The sequence below is a fragment of the Mandrillus leucophaeus genome, unplaced genomic scaffold (assembly GCF_000951045.1).
Source record: "Mandrillus leucophaeus isolate KB7577 unplaced genomic scaffold, Mleu.le_1.0 Scaffold260, whole genome shotgun sequence".
Lineage (NCBI taxonomy): Eukaryota > Metazoa > Chordata > Mammalia > Primates > Cercopithecidae > Mandrillus > Mandrillus leucophaeus.
The window spans coordinates 1,412,436-1,439,024 of record NW_012102699.1 but is presented as its reverse complement, the minus strand read 5'-3'; the positions used below and the strand labels follow the sequence as shown (position 1 = coordinate 1,439,024).

The 26,589-nt window shown below is 34.3% G+C and overlaps 1 protein-coding gene across 4 annotated transcripts in view; it reads left to right on the top strand.

The window, feature by feature from the left end:
- The window catches only part of VPS13A (vacuolar protein sorting 13 homolog A (S. cerevisiae)), a 256,563-nt gene that overhangs the window by 223,689 nt on the left and 6,285 nt on the right, over positions 1 to 26,589 (top strand). For 2 of the 4 annotated variants that reach the window (XM_011984082.1, XM_011984081.1), the window contains 4 exons: positions 732 to 843; positions 21,095 to 21,180; positions 24,058 to 24,181; positions 25,656 to 25,730. In XM_011984082.1, coding sequence (XP_011839472.1) covers positions 732 to 843; positions 21,095 to 21,180; positions 24,058 to 24,181; positions 25,656 to 25,730 — 397 coding nt within the window. Of the gene's footprint in view, positions 1 to 731; positions 844 to 1,034; positions 1,760 to 3,347; positions 3,936 to 21,094; positions 21,181 to 24,057; positions 24,182 to 25,655; positions 25,731 to 26,589 lie in introns of those variants that run through there. The other 2 variants (XM_011984083.1, XM_011984085.1) reach the window with 2 other exon arrangements.

Sequence of the window (26,589 nt, the reverse complement as noted above, 5' to 3'; positions counted from 1 at the left end):
GTGTCTGGCATTTCTAGTGCACACCACCATGTCTGACTAGTTTTTTATTTTTTGTAGAGCGGGGTATGTTGCCCAGGATTGGGGTATGTGTTTACAGTAATACACATCAAGCCCAGTAGGAATGTGAAAACTGTGAGAGTATTTGAACATTAGAAAACTATATAATGTGATTTATAACATTAATAGATTAAGGAAAATATACCATGGGATCAAAACAATGCCAGAAAAGAAATTCTTATTTAAAATTCATTGCCTATTTAAGATTTTCAAAAACAATAACAAAAAAGAACTGTTGGTAAACTAAAAGTAGCAATGAACTTTCTTGACTCGATAAGGGGTGCTTTAAAAAAAAAAGTTGCTGATAACTATACTTGACAGAAAACTCTTAGAAGCTTTCCCTATAGTCAGGAATGAGACAAGGATGCTTGCAATCCCTTTTGTTTTAGCATTGAACTAAAGAAACTAGACAACGTAATAGGAAAAGAAAAAGCAGCAATTGCTAATACTGTGATTATTATCACAAAGAAAGTTCAAGAGACTTAAACTTCTCTATAGTTCTGTATTTTTCTAGAGAACTTATACTATTTATGTTACAAAAACAATTTAAAATTAGAAAATGTTGTGATATTTTTATTTAATCTGAAATAAGATTGTTTTTAGTAATTGCATTTAAAGTTTATTTACAAGTTTTTGAATAATTTTTAAAATCAAGTCATTTTTTTTTCCTCTAGAGCTACAGAGACTTCTGAAGTGGAGAGTCTGCGACCTCCTCGGTTCTTCAATGAAGATGGAGTTATCAGACCATACAGGTTGAGGGATGGTACTGGAAATCAGATGTTACAGGTAAATTAAGAACTGTCTTATAAATTAAGATTAATTTAGTCAAGTTAGATTTTTTTTAAGTAGCCATTTAATGTATATTAAATTATTTGGGCTTTTATCTATTTTGCTTAATTCCACTTATAAGTTTCTTATATTTACTTAGATTTTAAAGTACATTTATTTACTATAAGATTTTTTTTTCTTTTTTACAGGCATCAAAAAGTTTGATATGAAAAGTTAATGCATGACTTTGCAAGTGAAAGCCAACAGTAGATTTTAGTCTTAAAATTTACAAACTACGTACAGCTGTTTCAGTATTTTGAATACAAAGAAAAACCTTTTGTATTGGTAACTTTTAATAGGAATTTTAATGAATCTGGTTTTTTTATAGGGTATTCTTAGTTCTGCACTGGATTTGCTAGATTTGTTGAAAGCCTTTGTACCTTATATATCCTCATCATTGGTGGTACTTACTTAACCAATGAAACCATTTCTGTTGTGGGGTTATTAAACCACTGGTAGCTTTTATACTAGATATATAATCCTTATATCCAATTACACAAGCAGAAGGAAAAACAAAACTCAGGAACACTGCTATTGTGAATTACTCTTGGATTCTTGTGCTTTGCCTTTGAAAATGCTTAAATGGCCGTGACCCTCTTCCTGCTTTATTCTAGTGTAGTCTGTATAAAACTTGTGGGATTTAATAAGCAGTTCACATGCAAACCAGTATCTTTTAATAATAAAAAGTAGCTTCTGGAACAATAGATACTTTGAAGGTAGAATCTGTTTAGACAACTTTCTTACTTGGTAAATTTGACTTTTTAAAACCTGGATTATACTGTAGATAACTAGTAATCATATATAGGCTATACCAGTGTCATGTTGTTTCTGTGGTTTAGAGGTGGAATACTAAATTAAATCATTTGTTTGGAAAAAAACAAGGAATCATTATGTTATGTAGGGTTGCGGATACTCATGGTAGCAATAAACTATTGGAATATGAAGTTTCCTTTATAGTTTTAATATTTTAAATACTGTGATATTTAATGTGATCAGAGTAAAGATTTAAACTTCAGTATTTTACCTATTGTAGGACGTATAGTATTGCATGAAATATACTTCTGACTCTTTCTCTGAGGCTTCTATCTAATATGTTAAAATGTAACAGTAGAGTTAATATGCAATATTTAGTAAAGTGATTTTATATTGTATTTAAAATGTTTTTAAAGCATCAAAATAATTGTGTATTGGGATAGAACTGGTAATCTATTAAGAGGTTGTGCTCTAATGGACAGATTGTACAGTCTCCACAATGACAGTGTATCGTTCTTTGGAAGGTAGTAAATTTGCAGAAGTCACCTGTGACTGATACAGTCAAAACGTGTATTTCTACCCAATACCTACCTTCCCTTGTTAGAACGCAATTAACAACTTACTAACATTTTGCTAGACTAAAAATCAGATATAGTATGAAGTAAGGATGAGTATTGAGAGTTTAGGAATATATCCTCATTATAAGTGAGCACGTTATGATAACCCACAAGGAAGCCATGAGATACCAATAATTTCTCATGGCTGATAATTTGATTTCAGTGACAAGTACATACCTTCCCATTGTTTTCTGAAGGTTTAAACTTTGAGATGTAAAAACATGACTTTTGACTATGTACTTTTAAAGATACATATTTATTTTTAATAGGTTAGTCTCATCATTAATCGCTAAAAGAGCTATTTAAATGACTAAAAACCACAGCACTTGTTAGCCATTACTTGTTTTTCAGCAAGCATTTACACAGTATTAGCTGAAATATTTGGATTCACCAAGTACCTTGGGATGTTGCAGTTAGCATTTTTTTCTTACAGGTATAAAAAGTGGATTGTTGTTTTGGTGGTAGTGGGTTTTTTTTTTTTTTTTAATCAAAGCTCTAGTATATTATTAGCAAACACTTTAAAAAATATGTAAATACCAGTACTATGGAAAATAATTAGCTGACACATAAACTGGATTTAAAATCCATCTCATCTGCCTAGATTTTATGTAAGTGATATAATGAAGGTGCCTTAAAATATTTGATACTTTCAAATGTTTCTCATGTTATTTTCTTATTTTCCAAAAAAGGTGTATTCACTAAATTATATACACTCATATAATGATTAAATATAAAATACATTCTTTTATTGTACACCTTTCTATCTAGAAGGTAGTACATTATTACAGTGTTTCCTGCTGGTCAAAGTTGCCTATTAGAGAAATAGAATGGTAATTTTAATATAGTCACAGAATACCTTATTGATATCATCAAACCAATTTCTACAGTGAGTTTGTACCAACTAGTGGAATTGTCTTAGGTCTATTAAGTTATGGAATATTATATCCATAATTACAGCCTGAGTCATAGCTGAAAAAATCTGCTTTAAAATTATTCTCACTCTTTGAACATTTCATAATCTTACATGTTTTCAAGCAATTTGCCATACTTTACTAACCTTTGTGCTTCTTCTTTCCTTTGCCATGCTTACAGAAAATTCAGTTCTGCAGGGAGTGGATTATGACTCACAGTAGCAGTAGTGATGATGATGATGGTGATGATGATGAGTCAGATCTAAACCGTTAAAATTCATATGTTCTTTATTTTACTTGGAATGTTTCATTACCATGTTTTGTATGACTTACACCATAATGCCCATATGTCCATTTAGAGGGAGGTAAAACACATTTTCTTTTCAAATGTTTTCCTACACATCTTCATAAAGCAAAATAATTGTATTCTTTAAGCACAGAAAAAAAATGTATCTTACATCCAAAGTAGGGCATCCAACATATTATAGATTTGCTTATAGCTTTGTATTACATAGTTTGTCTTTAAGATTTCAAGTTAGACTTAAATATAATTTTGATGTTCACTGGTTTTATTTTAAATTACCTTCTTATTTGTTAGCAAAATGCCTTTTTTAATGGTCTCTGTAAATTTTCTGGGTTTTAATGTAATGCCACTGTGTGAAAAAAAAAAGGAAGAAAATAGTAATAGTCATTTAATGTTTTATATTTATTATTTTAAAGATATTTTTGTCAAATTTCTTTTAATAATAATAAACATATGCAATCTAAAGCAGTGTGAATTTGTTGTTCTATCCCCAAATCATATAGATTGAACTACTATTATAAAAAAACAGTCATGGCCTCTCATGGAAGGTTAGATAGTAAAATAATTTATAGTCTAAGAATGAAAAAAAGCCGTTCTTTCATGTCTTTGCTTTACTCTTTATTGTTTTGTTTCACGTATTTTTTGTGAAACAATGAACAAAGTTGGTTTTAATAGTCCTTATAGTCACTTATTAATTTGTATATGCATCTACTGTATTTCTATTATGAATTCAGAATATTTGGAAACTTCTATCGTAAACTATATATATTTTTTCTGTGTAATATTAGGGAAAATGTTACATATATCTCTAAAAGATCCATTAGTAAATCTATTTTATGTTTTGTGTAATAAAGGTTTTTTAAAAAATTTCAACATAGATGAAACGGTCCTATTTCTTTAATATATCAGATGTACATTAAAAAAATTCTATGTAAATGATCATTGGTAGTTAGAATGTTTAATCCCTATGACTGCTGTGCTTTCGGATCAACAAAGGAACATTTATCTAGACTTCTGCTAATCGTGTTGCTTATACTGAGCTTCCGCTGTAGTAGGTAGCTGGCCTACTACAGCGGAAGCTCAGTATAAGCAACTGGTAATTTAATTTAACTGATTCAGCACATGATTTCTTAGTCTCTTCTAATTCTTAGGTTTATCAAGTTTTATTTCTATAAATCATTCGCTGTGTTTTTTGAAAGTGACTACTTTAAATTTGAAAATATTGAGATTACTGCAAAAAAAAAAACTGAAAAAAAAATCAGCTGTTTTGAAATTTCTTCCTATGCAGAATTCATTCAAATTAAATAGAAATCAAGGTTACGTATGTAAAATTTGTTTGAAAACAAACTTACTAATATGTAAACATCAAAAAGTTCTTTTTGAAAACTATTATGTAAACATCAAAAATTCAATTATTGTTTTAATTGCTGTAGTATTTTTATCTTTTTAGAATAAGTAAATAAAAATAGTGACCATTAAAATAGTCACTACTGGTATCGGATACTGACTTTGTATTTGTTGCGCACCCACTCCTCTCTCACCCTGGGCCAGAATCAAACAAAATGTACTGCTCCTTCTAAAATCTAGAAAGAATACTGCCTAGTTTTGTATTTTGTGTATACCTAAGGAAGGAAGAGTCTGGAAGTTTCTTCATTGTCTTCTTACATTCCAACTTTGCCAGGCACAAGGCCTTTGTAAAAGAGACTGTGGAACTACTTGTTTGCGAGACATTTCCCAAATTTACTGTGTTTGGCCTGTGACAGTTTCATGGAATGGGATTCATAAAGATGATCTTAACCTTTCATTCCTTAAGAATTTATCGGAAAAAAAAGTTGTGGTTAGCAGTGATTTACCGTTTTCATGAAAAGAAAATCAGAGGTAGGATTACGTTTATTTAAGATATCCTCAACAGTAAAAATATTTTAGATATTATTCTAGTAACTAGTAAACATTCCTCATGTGGTATTAGAGTTTCATCCATTCTTCAGTTTTTAGCCCTTAGAGATGAAATGTGCTCTTTAACAGTGTAATTGCCCTGGTTTTTCTGCCACCGTGAAATTATCTTTTCAAGCCTCTTTGAGGATAGGTATTAATTGTGTTCCAGTTTTGAAAAAAAAACTTTTTTTTTTTTTTGCTTTTACTAGAGAAAAATTCAAGACAGAATTGCTCTTTTGTTTTACACCATTGTTCTCTTGATGGAGATAGAGGATCTAGACAAAAATATACTTAATTCTTATCAAATATATAGTTTGGATTTTATTAAGATGAACTCTTGTTTATCAGTGGCTCTATAATTAGCTAGAACTTTTAAAATGGTGGTATCTAACAGGAAAGTCTAGTGAGAAAGCTATGTTTGAAAATTGATTATGTAATGCCACACCTTTCCATATGCTTTAACTTCATTTATGTTCCAGATTTCTGCACGATAATTGCTTATGTATAGAAAATGGGAAGGAAAGTTCTCTTCCCTAAGGGAGTGATTACCCTAGAGGTTCCTTATTTTCCTTTGTGTCTGCCTGACACTTGAGTAACATATTGAAAACTGGCAGGAAGAAAAATTTGTAAAAAATCTGTAATTGTGGACACTCATAACCATGGATAAATAATCTAAGCCTGTAAATGAAAATAATTAGTACTCACATTGGATATAGGTAAAACAAATGTAAATTCAGAATAATATTGCCAGTTTTCAGTATTATAGAAAAGGAAGTCAATTTTTAATTTGTTTATTTAAAATAATCAATATTTTATAAATTTTAGTTTTTGAAACCATTCAAAACACATATCACCGATGCAGTGTTGGATGTTGATTTTAAGTTCAGGTTATTTAAATGTACAGCTGGAGCCATTGCATACTTATGACGAAGACATCAATATTCAATATGAAAAATACTCTGTTGTTTCTGTGTCTCAAGATGATAAATGACTGCTATAGTAGCTGCTAGTTTGTCTGATTTAAGTCTTGTAATGAAATTTTGCAATCAGCTTTTTTATGGTGGTGGGAGAAGGACCAGAAACAGCCATCCCAACTGTTACTGAGTATTTTCTACTGCATCTTCAAACTTCAGCTTTTTGTTTCCGAGATTTCCTTGCAAAATAGTAAAGAGTCTTATGGATCTAAATCAGGTGACATTAACTGTACACACATTATTTAGCTCAAATAATAATTATGATGGATATGTGAAAATGTTAATTTTATTTATTCCAGCACCTTTGGAATAAATGGAGATCAATTAAAAATGCTTACGCTGTTAATCATTAATATTAGTGAATGAATTTGTGAATTCATAAAGTACAGTCAGTACAGCCAGCATTATACAAAACAGAAAGTCCTGCATCAAAGGAAAGTAAAACAATTTCAAACAGGTCTGTGTTAAGAGAACTAATTAGAATAATTTATGATTTTCATAGGGATTTATTGTCTGGTTTGTTTTAACATGGCAGAATATTTATCATTCTCCATAGGTATTATTATTTAGCAGTTATTCCATAGCAACCAATATATAGCAACAATCTACCTCCAAATATCAATTTTAAAACACACGTTTAACAATGTTATAAAACTGGCTTTTGATGAATCTTCATCATTGCTTACACATGTTTTAAGCAATGAAATTGTAAAGATTTCTACTGAATTGCATAATGCCATTCTTCTGGATCTTAGAGATCCTCAAATATGTGACCACTGAAAATATTATAGGCATTATTTTTGTTTTTTAAAAACATAACCAGGATAGTCAGAGATTTAGCTAAGTATATTCAATTTATCTTAATTGAGCATGTTATATTTTTCTACTATAAATTATCATTTATCAGTAATCTGTTAACTACATTATGTCTACAAAGGTTTTCTGAGTATATTCAATAAAACTTGGCATTTCTGTGAATTAAAAATTTTACAGACCTGCATCTCCATGGAAAAAGCTAAAAACTTCCTGTGAATCCATTTGCTGACATTGATTCTCAGTTGACTTTAGTATTTTATAAAGATAGGAAATTTTTCAACATTGGTTATTTTCTACATTAAGTAGATTATTTTCTTCATTAAAGTATGCTCATAGAGAAAAGCAGGAAACTATAGAAAAGAAAAAAAATTATCCTTTCTCCCAACCATTTATGGTATATTTCCTTTTTAAATTTTTTATTCACCTGGTTATGACCCAAAAGTATACACTGCTATTTTATGTTTTACTACATATTTTTATAAGCAGCAGCATTAACTTCTAAAGATTAAAAAAGCATACAGCTCCTAGAAATATCCCCAGTTGGAAACCTAGTCTTTATTTATGGAGCACGTAAAGACCTAGCAGAACTCTTTTTTTTTTTTTTTTTTTTTGGAGACAGTTTCACTCTGTTCCCCATGCTGGCGTGCAGTGGCTTGAATAAGTTCACTGTATCCTCAAACTCTGGACCCAAGTAGTCCTCCTGCTTCACCCTCCCAAGTAGCTGGGACTACAGGCATGCACCACGATGCCAGGCTAATTTTTAAAAATGTTTTGTAGAGACAGGGTCTTGCTATCTGGCCCGGGCTGGCCTTGAACTCCTGAGCTCAAGCGATCCTACCACTTCAGCCTCCCAAAGTGTTGGGATTTCAGACGTGATCCATTGCTCTGGGTTTTTTGTTTGTATACCTAATGTAGAAGCTTTTTTCTTTTTCGTTAAACATTTCTACCTTTTGACTCTATACTTTTTAAAAAATGTTTCTTCCCTTTAAATAAATCTTTTAAAATGTGTATGCCTGGGTATGTGTGTGTATAAAATTCCTGTGTCCTTCATTGTGTCTGAATGTTGACAGCTGAGTTGTCCTGTGGGTGTAGTATAGTGTGTTCTTAAACATTTCAGGTATTTTTGAATTTATCTATGTTGTCTTTGAATCCTTTACAGAAATACTATAACTGCCGTCATGGAAGTTGTTACAGAAGGGAGGCTGTTTTTGTGTCTTGTTTATTTCTTTTCTTTCAGAAATTACAGATGTTTATAATTAGCTTCAAACACTGCCTTAATAGCAATTGGAAGATAACTGCCTTCAGCCGACGTGGTCTTTCCCTTTACTTCAGGAGGAGAATGACTACTAATCTGGAAGGAAGGGCTTACTATGGCAGGCAGATCCCCAGAGTAGTGCCGAGCACTTCCTGGCTTCATCGGAAAATTTGAGTAAGTGGACAAGAACTAGGAGACAAAGGCTATTGGACTTCACTCTTCATTTTATAGCTCTTCCTCTCCAGAAGGATACTTCTGAATGGGATGAGAACACTGAAGAGAGCCAAATTGTGTTATTCAGGCAAATTAGAATTCTTAGCATCTCAAATAAAGCAGATTCCATGGAAAAGATTTCCATGGATTTTTGGATACAATTATCATACCTTACTAGTATGATACTTACAAAGTCTCTCTTGGAGAGACTTTGTCACATTATTTTCAAAGGCCTAAATATTGAACATTTAATAGTGTGTACCACTATATTTTGGACCAGTAGAGTCCAAAATAGAGTAACGAACCCCACTTAGAACCTTCCAGTGTTACATAAAAATAATTTTTGAATAAGATTTTGAAATAAATTATGTCTTCCTCTGGTGGCGATGATTCCACTTCGTGGAGGTTCAGGTTTTTTCTTTCATCTCAAGTGTAAAATTTATTCATTCCCCACCGCCCCCAACACCCCACCCCCGGCCTGTCCCTCTCTTTTTGTTGTTGTTACTTGTTGTCGAGACAAGGTCTCACTCTTGCCCAAGCTGGAGTGCAGTGGTGCAATCATAGCTCACTGCAGCCTTAAACTCCTAGGCTCAAGTGATCCTCTCACCTCAGCCTCACAAGTAGCTGAGTTTATAGACACGAGCCACTGCACCTGACCTAATTCTCTATTTTTAATTCAGGAACTTAAGTGAGATGAGTTTGATTTCTAGATCTTTCAGTTTGTCATCATTACATCCCTTAAATTTGTAAATATATTAAGAAAGGATAAATGCTACTGTAATAGAAAATTCAATACATTATAACATTCAAAGAAATCCTCAAATGTTAAGCCCAGGTAGGTTCAATTTGAGTCTTACAAAGATCTGTCAATACAGCTAAAAGTGCAGTAAGTATTAGCCAGAAGGTCTGCAGCCTTAATTAAGCTAAAGTTGCTAAATTCTGATACAGGACTCAACTCATGATTTCTCTACTGATGTGACAGAGCTCTACCTAGTAACTTCCCCTAGTTACCTTGGATAGACACAAAGATTCTCAGCATAAGGTGAGTTTAGTAAAGCTCATTCAGAAATATTTGTGTGTGTGTACATGGGTGCTGTAACAATAACATTGTTAGAAAACTAGTATACGTTATGAAAAGTCTATTTTTTATTGGCCAAATGTTCTGTGAAAGGATACATTCACTTGCCAAATGAAACAGTTACGCAAAATCAAATTAGAGGCCTCTTCGCTCATCTGAAAACAAAATTTAATGTCATCTATTAAAGGAAGCACCGTGTTTTTTGGTGTTCTGTTTGTTTTTGTTGGTTAAGAATCTTTTGTTTTAAATTCAAATGAAATTGATATCCTAGACACTTCTAATGATGACTCTAATGAATTGTAATGGTAATTTTTCGGTGAAAATTTATCACTGTAAAGAACCCTACGGAAGCACTGTAAAGAAATATACATTTAGACATTTCTGTGATACTTCAAGTCTAAAGTAGTTTGAGTTAGAGATCTTATGAAGATGCAGTGTTGGAATACAAATGTGGGAGACTGAACATTTCATGTAAAGTTAATCTTTCTGGAATAAGTTGCCAAAGAATAAAATGTATGGTCATATATATATATATATATATATATATATATATACCTGTCTCTTATACACATCTAGATGTGTATAAGAGACAGGCATATATATATATTCATATAGATATGTATTTGAATTTTTGCTGGCTTTATTTGGTAGCATAGTTTATATGAATACAAAGAAAAGATTTAATGCCATGTATTCATTTGTTCTACAAGTCTTTGTTATACTTCTGTTTATTATGTATTCAGACACTCTTGTAGATAGTAGAGTTACAGCCCTGAAGAGAGTATTGAAGGTTCTTGCTCATCTCTCATGAGCTTATAATTGTAGTGAGCTTTATGGGGCATAAAACACATGCCACATTAGAGGCCAACCCTGTAATGTCAGATCTTCACAGTCTCGTTCCTGTTTGTTGTGCAGCTGCTATATGCAAGGCTCTGAAGAACATTAGGAATCAAAGACACCTAAGATATGACCCATCTTCCACAGAGATAATGATCCCTAGGTATTACATGAACTAGAAGCATTGCAAGAGACATGATACAGTTTGTGAGATATCTAAATCCATATACCAATGAACTGTTAAAATGAGATCCCACTGAGTCTACTGGAATATATATAGTTCTTCTGTGCTAATTCATTTTGTTAATAAACATTTTTTTGAGATATAGCAATACCCTGTGGCTAAGGGCCTGGATTCTGGAGCCAAGTAAACCTGAGTTCAATTGTAGCCTTTTTCTTTTACTAGAGTTATTATTTTTTATTATGCTTATCTGACCTCAGTTTCCAGGTTGTAAAATAGAGATAATTGTAGTGCCTATCTTGGTGGTGGTGCTGGGGTTAGAACAAATGAGGTAATGTATATACAGTCATAGCTCGGAGATATTGCAAGTTCAGTTCCAGACCACCAGAATAAAGCAAATACGGCAACAAAGCAAGTCACTTGAATATATTTGTTCTCCAGTGCATATAAAAATTGTTTACAATGTAGGCTATTATATATGCAATAACATTATGTGATTAAAATATATATATATACCTTAATTTAAAAATACATAATTGCTAAAAAAAAAAATCCTGATGATCATCTGAAGCATTCAGTGAGTCCATCTTTTTGCATGCCTGATGTTGATGGTTGCTGACTGATTAGGATAGGGATTCCTGAAGGTCGGGGTAGCTGTGATAATACCTTAAGATGAAGTTTGCCACATTGATTGACTCTTCCTTTCATGAAAGATTTATCTGTAGTATTTGATGCTGTTTGATAGCATTTTACCCACAATAGAACTTCTTTCAAAATTGGAGTCAGTCCTCTCAAACCCTACTGCTGCTTTATCAGTTATTTTTATGGAATAATCTAAATCCTTTGTTGTCATTTAAACAATCATAGAATCTTCCCCGAGAATAGATTCCATCTCAAGAAACCATTTTCTTTGCTCATCCATAAGAAGCAGTTTCTCATTTGTTCAAGTTTTATCATGAGATTGTAACAATTCAGTTACTTCTTCATGCTGCACTTCTAATCCCCTTGCTATTTGCACCATATCTGCAATTACTTCCTGCAGTGAAGTCTTGAACCCTCAAAGTCATCCATGATGGCTGGAATCCACTTTTTCCAAACTCCTGTTACTACTGATACTTTGACCTTGTTTTGTGAATCACAGATGTTTTTAATGGCACCTAGAATAGTGAATCCTTTCCATAAGTTTTCAATATACTTTGAGCAGATCCATCAGAAGAATCACTCCCCGTGGCAGCTATAGCCTTACAAAATGTATTTCTTAAATAATAAGGCTTGGAAGTTGAAATTACTGTTTGATCCATGGGGGCTGTGGAATGGATGGTTGTGTTAGCAGGCATGAAAATGACATTAATCTTGTATATCTTCATCAGAGCTCTTGAGTGACTAGGTGCACAGTCAATGAGCCGTAATACTTTTTTGAGTGATAGCTCTCAACAGTGGGCTTAAAATATTCAGTAAACCATGCTGTAAACAAATGTGCTGTCATCTGGGCTTTGTTGTTGCATTTATACAGCATAGGCAGAATAGCTCTAGTGTAATTCTTAAGGACCCTAGGATTTTTTTCTTTTTTTTCTTTTTTTCTTTTTCTTTTTCTTTTGAGACAGAGTCTTGCTTTGTCGCCCAGGTGGAGTGCAATAGTGCAATCTCGGCTCACTGCAACCTCCACCTCCTGGGTTCAAGCAGTTCTCCTGTCTGGGCCTCCTGAGTAGCTGGGATTACAGGCGCCTGCCACCACATGGGCTTTAGTAGAGATGGGGTTTCACCATGTTGGCCAGCCTGGTGACAATCTCCAGACCTCAGGTGATCCACCCACCTCGGCCTCCCAAAGTGCTAGGATTACAGGCATGAGCCACCACACCCGGCACTTTATTTATTTATTTATTTATTTATTTATTTATTTGATAGAGTCTTGCTCTGTCTCCCAGGTGGGAGTGCAGTGATACGGTCTTGGCTCACTGCAGCCTCAAACTCCCAGGCTTAGTTGATCCTCACACCTCAGCCTCTTGAGTAGCTGAGACTACAGGCATGTGCCACCACAACTGGCTAATTTTTTAAAAATTTTTTGTAGAGATGGGGTTTCACCATGTTGCCCAAGCTAGTCCTGAACTCTTATGCTCAAGTGATCCACCCGCCATGGCCTCCCAAAGTGCTAGAATTACACACGTGAGCCACCTCACCTGGCCAGGGCCCTAGGATTTTTGGAATGGAACATTGGCTTCAACTTAAAGTCACCAACTGCACCAGGCATGGTAGCACCCACCTGTTGTCCCAGCTATTTGGGAGGCTGAGGCAAGAGGATCCCTTGAGCCCAGAAGTTCGAGTCCAGGTTGGGCAACATAGCAAGACCATGTCTCTAAAGAAAATGAAGTCACCAGCTTCACTAGCCCCTAAAAAGAGAATCCAACTGTCCTTTGAAGCTTTAAAGCCAGGCATTGACATCTCTAGCTATGAAAGTCCTGGATAGCATCTTTCAATAGAAGTCTGTCTCATCTATGTTGAAAATCTATAGTTTAGTGAAGCCACTGTCGTCAGTAATCTTAACTAGATCTTCTGGATAACCTGCTGCAGCTACTCCATCAGCACTGCTGCTTCACCTTGTGCTTTTTGTGTTACGTAGATGAATTCTTTCCTTAAACCTCATGAACCAACCTCTGCTAGCTTCAACTTTTCTTCTGCAGTTTCCTCACCTCTCTCAGCCTTCATATAATTGAAGAGAGTTAGGGCCTTGCTCTGGATTAGGCTTTGGCTTGAAGAAATGTTGTGGCTGGTTTATCTTCTGTCCAGACCACTAAAACTTTCTCCATATCAGCAGTCAGGCTGTTTTGCTTTCTTATAATTCTTGTGTTCACTGGAGTAACGCTTTCATAATACTTCCCTTCAAGAACTTTCCCTTTGCATTCAAAATTGGCTGTTTGGTACAAGAGGTACTGCCTTTCAGCCTAACTCAGCTTTTGACATGCCTTTCTCACTAAGCTTGGTCGTTTCTAGCTTTTAATTTAAAGTGATGGACATGTAACTCTTCATTTTACTTGAACACCTAAGGGTCATTGTAGGGCTGTTAATTGGCCTAATTTCAATATTGTTACTCAGGTAATAGACTCAAGGAGAGGGAGAGGATTTGGGAAACGTCCAGTCGGTGGGGCAGTCAGAACACACACATTTATAGATTAAGTTCACTATGGGTGTAGTTTATGGCACCTCAAAAAGGACTATAAAATAGGAGTATCAAAGATCAGTGATCGCAGATCACCATAACAGATACAATCATGATAAAAAAGTTTGAAATATTGTAAGAATTACCAAAATGTGACATAGAGACAAGAAATGAGTACATGCTGCTGGACAAATGGTGCCTGTAGACTTGCTTGATGCAGAGCTTCCATAAACCTTCAATTTGTAAAAAACACAATATCTGGGAAATACAATAAAGTGGAGTATAATAAAATTAGATATGCCAGTAATTATTAGCATGGTGCCTAATAATAACTCATTATATTTTTATTATTCCAGATGAATACCAGTTTATGCAAGTTCTTAGTCATCATTATATAAATTCCTCATTTTTCTCCTCTTTGCCAAGATAAAAGAATCTATTCTATTTAAGAGTAGATTTTAAGAATTTAAAAGAATAGATTTTAAGAATTTAAAAGAAGAGATTTTAAGAATTTTAAAAAGAGTATTTTTTTCCTTTCAAGGTTAATAGAGTAGTTAAAATACCATGACAGTTTTCCACATACTAATTGGCAAGCAGTTGAAAAAGTAAAACCTCAGTGATTTGAACTGCTCTGAATTATACAGTATTTTAAAAGATATGTTACTGCTGTTTCCAGGGATATATAATATGGTGGACCCATAAATGTTGATCCAGTAGAGGTTCTGCTGAACTGCTTTAGTGAGACTTTTGTTACTGTGCACCTACATTACCCTTGATGCACCCACTCTGGCCCTTCTCCTAGAATATATTAAGTATGTTAATTGATGGTCTGCTGTTGTCAGTACACATAACTATTTCGTGAGCATAGTTGTTTTCCTTCTCCAGGCTTTTGGTGGTACTAGTTGATGACAACAATTCATATCTCTTAAGATATAGTAGTTTCTTTCAGTTGATTTTATGTCAAAGGTTATGCTCAGCTTTCCTGCCCTGTCTAAGCTTTCAGTATAGTCTATACATACGGTTTTGCTAACAGTCAAGATAGCATATTAGCATGAGAGAAGATGAAGGTATGAGGGATAAAATAAGTACTGGTTGCTCTTCAGATTTGACGATATAATCAATAAGATTTTATTTTCTGAAAACCAACTTACCTCACAAGGTAAGCTACGTGTCAGTTCTTTATTCTTGTTTATATTTATTCTCATTCAAGGATATGAAATCATTAAGTTTTGATGTCATAAATTTCTACCATATTTGATTATGAAGCTCGCTTGAATACCTTCTTTTTCCTGGCCATGGCACTTAAGTCTGAGGTTTGAAGTGAATTAGTAAAACTTTCTTTATCCCTAAACATTCATCATATAACTCTAAGGAAGTTATACTTATTGACTGAGTTTTCTCTAAAGATAAGATTGTTTTGAACAATTTGTCTATTTACTTCTTAGTTTTAAAATGGCAGTGTTTACCATTTTACAATTAACTTCCTGAATTTTGTTGGTTTTAGAAAGAAGCTTAAATTTTAAGTAGAATCTATTCATAAATGCTTCCTCTTTCCCACTCCTCTCCTGAACCCTCAAATTAACCAATCTATAAGGCCATTTATTTGTTATCTAGTATATTTTCTTGCTAGGTAGTATTCATTTTTATCTTTCATCTGAATGAATTTCATGTTTTTTTGTTTTTTATTTTTTGTTTTTGTGATGGAGTCTTGCTCTGTTGCCCAGGCTGGAGTGCAATGGTGCGATCTCAGCTCACTGCAACCTCTGCCTCCCAGGTTCAAATGATTCTCCCTGCCTCAGCCTCCCAAGTAGCTGGGATTACAGGCACCTGCCACCACACCCAGCTAATTTTTTGTATTTTTAGTGGAGACGGGGTCTCACCATGTTGGCCAGGCTGGTCTCAAACTCCTGGCCTCAGGGGACCTGCCTGCCTCAGCCTCCCAAAGTGCTGGGATTACAGGTGTGAGCCACCATGGCTGGCCGAATATAATGTTTTTAATCCCGCCATTTTTGCTATGTATTTTTAAAACTCTCATTCATACCTCTTTGCAACACTTGTCTTCCAAATGAGTCAGATATTGATTAGATTTGGGTTTTTTATTTTGCTGAACAACATGTTCGTGTCCTTTAACAAATTTTCTTAAATATATTTCCCATTAATGATTAACACATTCTTTGGGACTTAAGGTCTTTTATTTTAGTGATTTATTCCTATTTTTAATCTTTTCATATTTTGCATTTCTCAGAAGTATTTTGTTAAGGGATTCTGTTTCTTCCTAACATTTGGATGATTTGAGAGTGTTAGAAATGTCTCTGTTACCATGGCTCTGTCCTTCAAGTTCCACTTTTTTTATGTTTCCAAATGTATCATTAATTTGGTTTGAATTTATGTATGTCTAATAAAGTATGGTTTATGTACTCATCTTTTCTAAATGCAAAAGGACATGTTTACCAGTAAACATATTTTTTAATTATTACCTATAGATTCTGACAATTGTATATAATGAATGCAGTTTCCATTGTGTTTTTGTTTATTTCTTTCAGTAATTCTTAAACGATGATAGGTAATTTGTATATATACTTCCTAATGAATAAGGCAAAAAAAGTTTTTCCTTTCACATTTAAGCGTATAAATGAGGCTAACATGTCTAAAGTACTGGCATTGTTAATTCCTTCATATTTCAGCCAAATCTTCGTCTTTATGTAAAGGCCCTACATGATAATTCCTAAACCCTGATTTTGCTAATTCTTCCTTTATTTTAAAGGCTATCAAATTATTTTAGTAGAACCATGTATACCTAGCATCTGTTTGGGATGGAGGAAGATAGGATTTTTGATACTAAATTATTTGAATACTGTCGACCTGTAAAAAATTAGCAGCCTACCTCGGCAACTATCAGTATCCAGGATATCAGAGATATTTTTTGAGGTACCATGAGGAAAGTATGACTGGTACCATAACGAGGAAACATCGTGATATGTTTGGTATAGTGAAATGCACTGGAATTAGAAGTGAAGAATCCAGTTTTCTGAGCCCAGTTTTGCACGTTTGCCAAGCAAGTCACTTAGATGTCCTCTTACCTAATTACACAAGATGGTGAAAATTTAGATTTAGAAGATTCATTAGACACTTCCTGATCCTCAGTTTCTTTGTGTGTAAAAGGAAGAGATTGGTTTGGATGAACAATAGGAGTTTTTCAGGTCTAAAATTCTGGGGTTTTTTCCCTAAAAAAAATGATGTTTTGAGAAGTCGAAAGCTTAATATATAATGCATTTATAAAGTCAGGCAGGAATTTGTGACTACAATGTGACATTTGTAGACTTTTTGCAGTGTGATGTTCTCTCCCATAACTTCTGTGGATTCAGTTTCAAAGTTTTGGATCCTGTTTATAATGTTCTCATTCCGTATTCTCATGTTTATAATGAACACTGAGCAGCAAGATTTTGCTGTGTGATGAGTTATCTTTGACATTTATTCAACTACAGTCACTCTAATAACAAAGGATACAGTTGATTACGTTTCAAAGCAGACTACTATGACCGTAAAGCTCATTCATCTTTCAAGTGTTACATTTAAGGTTTTGGATGGAAAGCATTATATGAATTACTTTCTTTGAATTTTCTTTATTTCTTACTTATACCAGATGCTGTTGTGACTATCGAAACTGGTTTAACTGCTTATATGCACAGATTAGATTTGATTTAAGTTGGGTCTGAAAAGTAGAAAGTGATGAGAGGTAGGCTTAATTACAATGCCCAAACTTAGCATAATATGGAAATAAAAGTTAGGTACTTGGAATAAACCATAGCTTTTAAATTATTTGAAGGTTAGGATCTATTAATGGTGCATGTAGGCTCTTGAATTCTATTAGCTGTGGTATTCTTGAGGAGGTCAACATTTGTATTCTTGATTTTTAAACTTGGCCACATGGAACAAAAGAAAATGAATCTTTGTAAGCCAGTTTCTTTTCAGATATCAAAAAACTGAAACAATAAAAGAATGTAAAAATTTTTTAAAAAAGCTTAACTTCTACCTCCACCATTATGCTTCAAAAGCCCAGAGATCATTGCTGTTAATAGATTGATATATACCTTCTAGAAGTTTCTTATGTATGTACAAGTATATGTACATGTATGCATTTCTACTTTTCATTCTATACATTCTCTTTTGTAGTATAATTTTATTTACTATATATCTTATACATCTATGTCAGTATGCACAGGTCTTCATTTCTCTTTTTTATGACTTCATAATGCCCCATTGTATGGCTGTACATGAATTTAACTAATACCCTATTAATGAATATTTAGATTTTGTACTTTTAATACAATATTGCTGTGAATATTTTTATATGTCTATTTTGGCATACTTTTGCCTAAGATAAATTCTAACAGTGGAATTGCTAACTCAGATGGTATGTTTAATTGATTTGCATTTTCCTGATTTTGAGTTATAGTGAATATTTTCTCATGTTTATCAGTCAGATATTGTTTGTTTTTTGCTGAACTACCTGTTCATATTCTTCACACATTTTTCTACTGCTTTACTCATTATTTTCTGTCGGTTTCTTCAAATTGCTAGAATTGTCTATTTTGAAATTGACTCACTCTCTCTGTATTGACAAATATTTTCCCAAATTGTCCTTTGAGTTTTGTGTTATTTTACTTAATTACTGTTTATTTGCTTATCGTTTTGCCATTCAGTAGTGGTTAAGTTCTATGTACTTAACAATTTTTTATGTTGTGTTTTATGGACTTTGCTATATTTTGGCCTTTCCCACTTCAAGATTATTAAAATATTATTTTTTCTAGTACTTTTATAGTCGTTTTGTATACTTAAATCATTGATCCATGTAGAATTGATTGGGTATATAGAGAGAAGGATACAGCTTTAGCCAATGAGTTACTTAAAACACCATTTATTTGATAATGCATGTATTTACCCACTGATTTGAAGTGCTGTCTTGATTTAATAAATTTCTGTAATTGGATAGGATTTTATAATGTCCTATATGCATATGGTCAGTTTCTGCAATCTGTATTCTTTCCTTTGATATGTCTGCATATACTTTACCAGCACCAAACTGTTTCACTACTGCAGCTTTATAAATTGCGTTAATGTCTGCTAGAGTAGCTCTTCTCATTCTTCTTTTATAATTTACTGGATATTACCACATATTTTTCCTAGATAAGTTTTAGTATAATTTTGACAAATCACGTTTTACCTCCTACCCCGTGCTCCAAAAACCACCATCTTGGGATCACATGAAGTGTGTGTGTGTGTGTGTGTGTGTGTGTGTGTGTGTGTGTGAAAATTAGGAGTCAATAACATCTTTATTATGATAATTTTTTATGTCCAAGAATAAGATATGGATTTCCATTTTCAAAATTTCTTTTACTCCCCTGAATACAGTGGTATGGCTTTTATCACCTGTATTCTGCACATTATTTACTAAACTTATGGGTAAATATTTATCTTTTTTATTACCCTTGTAAACAGGATTTGTTTCTCTTCCATTTCCAAATTGATTACTGGGTTTTGTGTGCTTGGCTTTTCCAAATGTACTGTCATTCACAAATAATTTCTACTCATGATGCTTCTTCCTCTTAATAATTTATATTGCTTAAAACATAGTTCATTTCATCTAAGTTTTCAAAATTACTTGCATAATTTATAAATTATCTAATACAGTAGTCCTATCATATCCACAATTGCTTTCTGCAGTTTCAGTTACCCTTGGCCAACCATGGTTTGAAAATATTAAATGGAAAATTTCAGAAATAAACCTTCACATACCTTTTATTACAGTATAATTGTTCTATTTTATTATTGGTTATTAGTCTCTTACTGTGCCTAATTTATAAATTAAACTTTATCATAGGTATGTATATACAGGAGAAACCATAGAATATATGTAGGGCTCAGTGCTGTCTGTGGTTTCAGGTACCCACTGGAGGTCTAGGAACATATCCCCCTGCAGATAAGGGGGAACGACTGTAATTCATGTTAGTTGTTTTCTGAATCTGTATTTATGTCCCTTTTTCATTTGTAATACAAAGTATTTGTGTTTGTTTGCCCTACCTACTGCAGTAAATAGTAAAGATACTCTTTTCCTCAATATTTTATAATCATTGAATTTAGAAACTTCTTCCATGCAATTAATCTGTATGACTCATCCTGCTATTTTAGTTTTTTTTTTTTTAACTTCTTTCTCAGATAAAAATGAAAATACCAACTTTTTATACCAAGATCATCATGAAGTTACTTCTTAGCTTTCTTCTAAGCTAAATCACTTTAGTTTTTTGGTACAGCTTCAAGGAACACAGTTTTCTAAAACCTTTATATCCTCTCTTGGATTTCTTCATGGTTTTTCACATTTTGGCTAAATTCATAACATGCCTCTTCTTGAGGGATCTTGGTCATAATTACATTGCTTGCCTTGCCTGTAAACATGGTAGGCTCGCCTGCTATATGCTCTAAATAGCTACAGTAACTCCATCCTCAGAGCAAATATTGCTGAAAATAGAATTTAAAATGATAACTCTGTTTTCTTCATATGGTTATATTTACATTTTTGAAGCAAACAATTGTTAATAAACAGTGTCATGAATAGACAGTGTTTCAACAGTCTTGAAAATAAAGATTGTTTCAAAGGCTAAGTAAGCCTGGGGGTCCCTGTTTGTCTAGAAACTCTCTGCTCTTTATTTTTTAACGAGTTGTGAGATGGACAAAGAAAAGCATGTTTGTAAGATATATACGGAATGTCTAGGGCAAGGCAGAAGCTAATAAGTAATTTATGTGATGCATATGTTTATATATGTGTTAGTATTTACATGTGTTTTTGTACAAATATTAAATACTAATATATTTTCCAATATAAAGTCACTGTAATAGTTAAATACCTCATTCGATTGAATTTAAACTTTGTAAGATAACATCAGCTTCTAAAAGTCTAGCAGTAAAGGTTGGCATTGCTGCAACCGAGTAATCTTAAATAAAGTAGTGCAAGTAGATGCTTTTAAAAACGAAACAGCAGTGATTTTACAAATAATGAAATCCGTTTTCTGTATGTCCATGGTTTGCCCCATTGAGAAATGGTTCTTAGAGGACTATAAGGCATTGTTTGCATTACAGTAGAAATATTACCAATTTTCTCATTGTCTCTCACTTTTTTCTTTTAGGTCATGGAAAATGGAAGATTTGCAAAATACAAATATTTTACCCACGTCATGATCAATAAGACAGATATGCTAATGATAACCAGACGGTAACTTCCTTTCTTTCTCTTATGTAATTTGATAAGGGGTTAACTGGCAGCCACTCATGCGGTGAAGATCTGTTATTCATCTTTTGTTCCATATAGCCACAGTGATTCTTGGGTCCTCTCGCTCCACAAGCCTAACTCCCTAAACGTTACAGAAATGTCCTGCATAGCTTTGTGCATGCATACAGATAAACACAGTCATGCACAGACACAAATATTTTCGTATTTCTTTCAGCCAATTCAAACAGATGCAGAAATTCCATAAAACTGTCCTCTTAAAAGTAAGCTTTCTTCTCGCTGAAAAAGTGTACAATTTTAGGTTATCCCAGAAGTCAGCAGTCCTCTGATAGTATCTGTTTGTTAGAATACATACAGATTAACGTAAGTGGATATACTGGTAGAAGCAGATAAAATTTTAGGTGGATACTACAGCGACTTCTTCAAATAGACAGTGGAGGGGTACATGCAAAAATACACAGTGGCATAGCCTCAGAGGGGCAAGTGTACAGGAGTCATCGTTAAACTAGGGAAGGAATGAGCAAGTGCATTAGTAAGATGGCAGTCTCTGGGTGGTGGAGAGTGAAAATACGGCCAGTGGGGAGAAGTTAGAGCTAAATAGAAATGAATTGTCAATCTATGGTTTTGTTCACTACTGAAAGGTAAAGTTATATGAACATTGTGTTGGTTCAAGGTGACTACGAAGCAGTCACTTTTAATGTTGTAATCTCAATTTCTGAATCTAAAATGTATAGCCCTATTTTAATTTTCTTATTTAAAAAGTAACACCAAGTGGAAAACTTCCACAATATTAGAAATTATACCTGTAAAAAGTAAGTCTTCATTCCACCCCAGATATTAGTCCCTCTGTTCCCTTCCAAGAGGCAGCCCATTTTTTACTTGTTTCCTTTGTATCCTTCTTGAAATAGTCTATGCCTCTACAGGTAGACATACACGCATATTTTAATGCAGATGAAAGTCTCTTATACATAGCATTATGTACTTAGTTTTAATTTTTCACTTGAGATCTATATTTTGAAGGTTATTACATGTCAACATATGGAGATCTTTCTTAATTTATAAATTCCTGCCTAATATTTATTTAGGAGTATGTACTAATTTACCTGTAACTTGTTTCTAGACTTTTGTAATTGCAGACATTGCTTCGGCAATCATTTTTGCTCATAAAAATTTTCCATCATGTTTTTAGTAACTCACTTTCCCATTGACTAAAGGAAAGGTAACTAATCAGCATTAAGCAAAATCAGTTGCAAAGTCTGGTTCCAAATCTTGCAACATTTTAAAAGCCTTTTTTTTCTCAATGCCGTGGACCTCCTTTAGATGAGGCCACAGTGCCTTGACAGAGTAAGGGAAGTGAATTAGTTGTAGTTGAATAAAACACGATGGTTATACTTGGGATTCCCTTTCCAAGTTTCGGGTTTGAGGATAAAAGGATCTTTGAATGAGGACTGGGAATAGCTACTACATTGGCCAGTTGTCTGTGATTTTTCACATGGTTGGAGATGTCCTGGAGCACCACTGGGTTTGCTCCATCAGCTCCTGTAGTCCAGGATTGGTAAAGGAGGGGAACAGGGACAGAAGATGGAAGTGAGAGATATAAATCCTGGCTAGCTTTCTCCTTTTCCATCCTAGCCAGGAGCCAGATGTTTCTTTAACTCAATCTAATAGAAACCTCTGGTTGCACCTACTATTGATGTTTCAATCAGAAGGAAAAATTAAGAAGAAAAACATTTGAAGGAAGGATTAAATAGACTTCTTATAGACAGAAGGTATTTTCATTTCTTGGTTTCTTTCTTCAAAATGGGAAAACAAGAATTTATTTAAAAATTAGAATGATGCTTTTTGAAGTCTTCCTCTAAAATTGGCAGTAATGGGACTTGATTTTACTTGTGAACATTCCAAAGCCCTCAGTATGATGATTCTGTTCAACATGGTTAGAAAAGCTTCTGTCTGATGTAGTTGGGAAATACATTACATGGAGCCTTAGAAATGAAAGTATTTATTCTAATGCATTAGTTATATGAAAGTTTCTCCAAATACTGGCTGATAATTGGTTCTCTAAATGTATCCTGTTTCTTATGACGTGCCTTACATATTTGATTTTATAAGTGCTTCAGTTTTTCTAAATATGTTGTGCTATAAATTTCCCATTGAGCATTATGTTAGCTGCATCCCACAACTTTTATGTTGTATTTTCATTCTCATTCTGTTCAAAATATTTTCTAATTTCCTTTGAGATTCTTTGACTCCTGGATTATTTGGAAGTGTTACTTGTAAGCGTTTATAGATACTATTGTTATCTTTTTGTTTTGGTTTCTAGTTTAGTTCTGTTATGATCTGAGAACACACTTTATGGTTTCAGTTCTTTTTATTTTTTTTTTTACTTTTTTAAAATTTTATTTTATTTTATTTTATTTTGAGGCAGAGTCTTTCTCTGTCGCCCAGGCTCGAGTGCAGTGGTGCGATCTCAGCTCACTGCAAGCTCTGCCTCCTGGATTCACGCCGTTCTCCATTCTCTTGCCTCAGCCTCCCGAGTAGCTGGGACTATACAGGCTCCCACCACCATGCCCAGCTAATTTTTTTGTATTTTTGGTAGAGACAGGGTTTCACTATGTTAGCCAGGCTGGTCTCGATCTCCTGACCTCGTGATTTGCCCGCCTCAGCCTCCCAAAGTGCTGGGATTACAGGCATGAGCCTGTGCGCCCGGCCCCTCAGTTCTTTTAAATTCATTAAGAATATAGAATATAGTCTATGTTGATGAATATTGCATTTGCACTTGAGATTCATTTGTATCCTGTTGTTATCGGCTATAAGTGCCTCAATTTTAAAGCGAATTCTGTTTTTTTGTTTTTGTTTTTGCAGTGGTGTATTGTTTGTAACAAAGGGAACATTTGGACAGCTCACGTGTGAGTGGCAGTATAGCTTTGATGAGTTTACCAAAGAGCCATTCATTGTTCATGGGAGAAGATTGCGCATTGAAGCAAAGGTATGTTGAGTAGATTTATTTGTTGAAAACTTGGAACTGAAAATAATGCTTTGAAATCGTCCTTTTTATTTGTACAGTGCTCTACCTCTTTTATAGATGTCACCTTCTCTTGGTATGGTTTTCCTTTAATACCTGCTATCTTACCCAGGCTTAAAGAAAAAACTAGGCCAAGAAAAACTGTGCTTTCTGTGCTATTGCACTGACAATAACATTCCTGGGCCCTCGTTGTATGTTCAGTAACAGAACCCCAGCTTCCCACATATGAAATAGTGGCTATTAGCCTGTACTCCAGTCCATATTGCTTTCCTGGCTTTTTATTTTTCCCTTTCTAACATTAATACTTTCTCTTATCTCTTTGATTTCTTCCCTTTCCACCTCTTCATGAGACCTCATATCTACAATTCTGCAATCATTCTGTTTTTTGAGACAGTCCCTTGCCCTGTTGCCCAGGCTGGAGCGCAGTGGCGCTCTTGGCTCACTGCAACCTCCGCCTCCCAGATTCAAGCAATTCTCCTGCCTCAGCCTCCTGAGTAGCTGGGACTACAGGCATGTGCCACCATGCCAGACTAATTTTTGTATTTTTAGTACAGATAGTGTTTCACCAGGTTGGCCAGTCTGGTCTTGAATTCCTGGGTCCAAGCGATCTGCCTGCCTCAGCCTCCCAAAGTGCTGTGATTATAGACATGAGCCACTGCACCCAGCCTTATCCTTTTTTTTAAATTAGAAGCAGCTAGTTTCTTCTAGTGTCCATATTTGCATGGATAGTTGAATTACTTATAGAACATGTTAGACTAGCATGGATTCACTCATGATTCTACGGCCAGATAACAACTGTGTAAGAAAAAACTGTGTTTGGAGAGGAAAAACAGTGGCACTACTCCCCGACTTACCTCCTTCCCATCCTTTATGTCAACCCTTTATGGCTTTAGCAATTGAAATATCACCTTAAACTTTTTAACTTAGGTTTAGTGATAATGGTTGTGTTATTAATAGAATGTAGTCTTTTTTTCTATTGGTTTTGATTCTTCTTGGTTCTTCATTCTTGTCTTTTTTAAAGTGCATGATTTGTGTAGATGAATACTTTAGGCATGCAGTAATAAAGCTTTGTGGCATTTCTTTTTTTTGAGATGGAGTCTCAGTCTGTCGCCCAGGCTGGAGTGCAGTGGCGCGATATCAGCTCACTGCACGCTCCGCCTCCTGGGTTCATGCCTTTCTCCTGCCTCAGCCTCCCGAGTAGCTGGGACTACAGCGCCTGCCACCACGCCCGGCTAATTTTTTTGTATCTTTAGTAGAGATAGGGTTTCACCGTGTTAGCCAGGATAGTCTCGATCTCCTGACTTCATGATCTGCCCACCTCAACCTCCCAAAGTGCTGAGATTACAGGCGTGAGCCACCATGCCTGGCCTGTGGCATTTTTTTATGGATTTTTACAACCAGATTTTCTTTTTAATGAATTTATATATTCTGTTTATAGGAACGAGTGAAGTCTGTATTTCATGCCAGAGAGTTTGGAAAAATAATTAACTTCAAGACCCCAGAGGATGCCAGGGTAAATATAATAAATCTTTTATTTAAAAAGATAGGAGCTGCTCACTCCAAAACCATGTAAGTGCACTATTTTTTAAGGTAGATACATTTTGTTTCAGAATTTTTGTTTGTTTTGCTTTTGTGTTTTGACAGGTTTTAGTATATGTAACCAGGTAATATTTTCCCTACTTTTTTTTTTTTTTTTTTTTTTTTACTGGATTCAATTCAGCATACCCGCTTGCTTTTCAAACCAGAATATTCCATCTTACTTTAAATGCTAACTATAATTTTTTAATTAAAAAAGTCAACAAACAAAAATTATTTTTAGTGTTAATCCATCAGCTCCAGCAGGAAAGTATAACCCCACATTGTTGATATTTCTACTGCATAGCTACCGTGATTTTTTAAAAAGTTGCCATAGCATGACACAGACCAAAAGGAGCCAAGCCCGACAGAAAATCCAAGTTTGAATACTGATTCTGTCCTTCTTGACTATAGAATCTTGGACATCCAGAGAAGGCTACTGGATTCAGTTATCTTTCCCTATCTTAGGGCTATCTTAGTAGGCTCTTCTTTTGTTTTGGTGGAGGGGGGGCTTAAATCAGTTTTTTTTTTTTTAATTATACTTTCGGTTCTAGGGTACATGTGCACAATGTGCAGGTTTGTTACATATGTATGCATGTGCCATGTGGGTGTGCTGCACCCATCAACTCGTCATTTACATCAGGTATAACTCCCAATGCCATCCCTCCTCCCTCCCCCTTCCCCTCTCCCCACAATAGGCCCCGGTGTGTGATGTTCCCCTTCCCATGTCCAAGTGATCTCATTGTTCAATTCCCACCTATGAGTGAGAACATGCGGTGTTTGGTTTTCTGTTCTTG